Consider the following 3,216-nt stretch of genomic DNA (forward strand, 5'->3'; position numbering starts at 1 on the left):
ATCCAAGAAATCTCAATCCCTGGTGGCGCTCCAATGGCCGAAGTAAACCATCCAAGGACTGAAGAATACAAACACCCAAACAACACGCAAGGACAACACTGACAGACACGGGAAAAATATGAACTACAAAACATTTACAATGTACCCTACAAAAATACAGTATTTACATAAATTCAATACTCCTAACATCCCCCTCCTTAAGTCGAAAACTATGTTACAGATTTTCGACCAATCTGTCGAGTTAGTTACTACAGCGTGATAAAATGTCTGCTCGAAGGTTATCCTGTCCACGGATGTGCTCGATCTTTAAATCAAACTGCTGCAAGGATAACCACCACTTCATGAGCCTTTTATTTTTGGTTCTCATCCGGTCTACAAACTTTAGTGGCTCATGATCTGTGAAGACTAATATGGGAGCAGGACTGCCAGAAAGATAAACTTCGAAGTGCTCCAATGCAGTCAAAAGAGCAAGTGCTTCCTTTTCGATTGTGGAGTAATTTCGCTGATGATTCTTTAGTTTCTTTGACATGTAAGCAACAGGATGCTGCATGTCACCTGGCCCTTTCTGCAAGAGTACAGCGCCTATTCCACGGTCACTAGCATCGACCTCGACAGCAAAGGGAGAGCCAAAATCAGGAGCCTTCAGGACAGGGCTACTGGTTAGGAAATCTTTGGCTCGTCGAAAGGCTTCCTCACAAACTGGTGTCCAAACGAACTTCCTCTTGCTGCTGGTTAAGTCAGTTAATGGGGCTACTACTTCAGAGAAGTTTCTACAAAACCTCCTATAGTAGCCTACCATCCCAAGGAATTTTCTTACTTCACGTCTGGATCTTGGGCAGCTTAGCTTGGTGATTGCGTCTACTTTGGCTGCTACTGGGGATACCTCACCGCTGCCAATCACATATCCAAGGTATTGCAGCTTTGCATGGCCGAAATCACTCTTGATTAAGTTAATTGTCAAACAAGCCTGTCTCAACCTGCCAAGTAAATCCTTCAGCATAGAAAGATGTTCCAGCCAAGTATCTGAAAATACAACAATGTCGTCAAGATACACTCTAATACCAGGCATATTGCTGATTACTTGATCCATTAATCTTTGAAAAACTGCAGGAGCATTCTTAAGTCCAAATGGAAGGACTGTATATTGATATAGTCCATCTGGAGTAGTAAATGCTGTCAGGGGTTTAGTGTTATCCGCTAATGGGACTTTATAATAACCCCGTAATAAATCAATCTTTGTAACATATACAGCATTGCTTACCTGATCTATGAGGTCATCCACCCTTGGTAATGGATAAGAATCCGAAACAGTTACCTCATTTAGTCTTCTAAAGTCAGTGCAGAGTCTATAGGAGCCATCTGGTTTTTCAACTAAAACACATGGCGATGCCCAAGGACTAATACTTGGCTCCGCAAAACCATGTTGCAGCAAAAAGTCAGTTTCCTTCTTTAGTATGGCTCTCTTTTGAGGGGAAACTCTATATGGGGCACTCTTCTGAGGTTCTGTACCTGGTTTAAGCTCTAGCTGATAATCTACCAATGATGTCTGGGTAGGCACATCTCCACAGATCTCTGGAAAAAGTTCCAATAACTTTTTCAAGTCACTAGCCTGTTGAGATGAGAGATGATTAAGTTTACAGTCAATGTTATTTAATGCAAGTGTATTATTTAGAGGTATGCATTTACTTCGATCTGGAAAATCTATTTCACTAAGCTTCACATTATCTTCCACAGTTGACTTGCAAATCAAGCTGACATTGTCACATTGGGTCTCAAACTTTTTTAGTAGGTTTATATGCACCATCTTCTCGCTTTTTCTCTTTCCCGGAGTAGAGATGACATAATTATCCTTGTTTCTGCTCATCACTGTATAAGGACCTTCATATCTATTTTCAAATGTTTTCCTTAGGGGTACTAGCATTAAAACAGATTCACCTGGCCTAAAACTTCGTGTCTTAGCCTTATTATCAAAATTTAATTTCATCTTATCTTGAGCTATGCTTAAATTGTCATGTGCAAATTTACGAGCTCTCTAGCTTACCTTGTAAGTTCTTAGCATAATCTCCTAATGTTACCTCTTTCGTCTGATCTGACCACATGTCAGAGTATATCCAAAGGACCTCTCACTTTCCTTCCATATAACAACTCTGCTGGAGAATATCCAAGACTTTCTTGTCGATTGTTGCGGATGGCATACAACACGAATTATAATCCTTCATCCCAGTCTGTCTGATGTTCCCGACAGTACTTTGTAAGGGCATCCTTCAATGTCTGATGGAACCGTTCCAGGGCTCCTTGACTCTCCGGATGGTATACCGAGGACAAAGTATGTTTAATGTTCATAGCTGCCATAACCTGTCTAAATAAATCAGAGGTAAAGTTACTTCCTCTATCAGTCTGGATAATCTTGGGGATACCATACTGAGTGAAAAATTTTATTAAAACTGGGATCAGTGTCTTAGAACTTATGTTCCTAAGTGGATAGGCATCAGGATAACGAATGGAACTGCACATCATTGTAATCATATATTGATTCTGCTTCTTACTTTTGGGTAAAGGACCCACACAATCTAATATGACTTTGTCAAAGGGCTCAGGTAAAACAGGGATAGGCTGTAAAGGGGCAGGTTTTATAATCTGATTCGGCTTACCAACCAGCTGACATACTGCACAAGACTTGCAGTACTCAGCGACACTTTTCCTTATACCAGGCCAGTAAAAGAGTTGAAGAACTGCACTCAAAGTCTTCCTTATTCCTAAGTGTGAAGAAGATACATTATGTGCCATGTGTAATACTTTTTGCCTTAGGCTCGCTGGAATGACAATCTGATTCTTGATTTCCCAAGTTGAACTTGCCGGAGTATGCAAAGATCTGAACTTCCTCATCAGTAGTCCATTCCTCAGGTAATAACATACTGGCTCCGTATTGATCTGGTCTTCTGCAACAACTTCACTGTAAATAGACTGCAAAGACAAATCTTCCTGTTGAGCTTTTATAATGTCAGAACATTTCATATCAAAAAGATTATCAGAGTAATCAAAAACATTACTTGAATTAATTTCATTTTCAACTGAGTTTACAGTATTTACCAATACTACGTTACCAGTCTTCAAACCAAACTTAGTTTCTAGCACACTTCCTTTCTCTTTTACATTACCTCCAAAACTATCAGTTTGGAATAAACTATCAATATTGATATCTACGTCAACTGTACC

At 39.9% G+C, this 3,216-nt stretch overlaps 1 protein-coding gene across 1 annotated transcript in view; it reads right to left on the bottom strand.

Moving 5' to 3' along the window:
• Window positions 1-889: 889 nt before the first annotated feature.
• LOC137619469 (uncharacterized) overlaps window positions 890-3,216 on the bottom strand; it is a 4,994-nt gene continuing 2,667 nt past the window's right edge. The window contains exons 1-2 of the mRNA XM_068349523.1: window positions 1,262-3,216; window positions 890-1,023 (exon numbers count right to left, since the gene is read on the bottom strand). The exon at window positions 1,262-3,216 is cut by the window's right edge and continues 2,667 nt beyond it. Coding sequence (XP_068205624.1) covers window positions 2,206-3,216 — 1,011 coding nt within the window. The 3' untranslated portion in view covers window positions 890-1,023; window positions 1,262-2,205. The remainder of the gene's footprint in view (window positions 1,024-1,261) is intronic.

Source organism: Palaemon carinicauda, chromosome 26, assembly GCF_036898095.1.
Source record: "Palaemon carinicauda isolate YSFRI2023 chromosome 26, ASM3689809v2, whole genome shotgun sequence".
Classification (NCBI taxonomy): domain Eukaryota; kingdom Metazoa; phylum Arthropoda; class Malacostraca; order Decapoda; family Palaemonidae; genus Palaemon; species Palaemon carinicauda.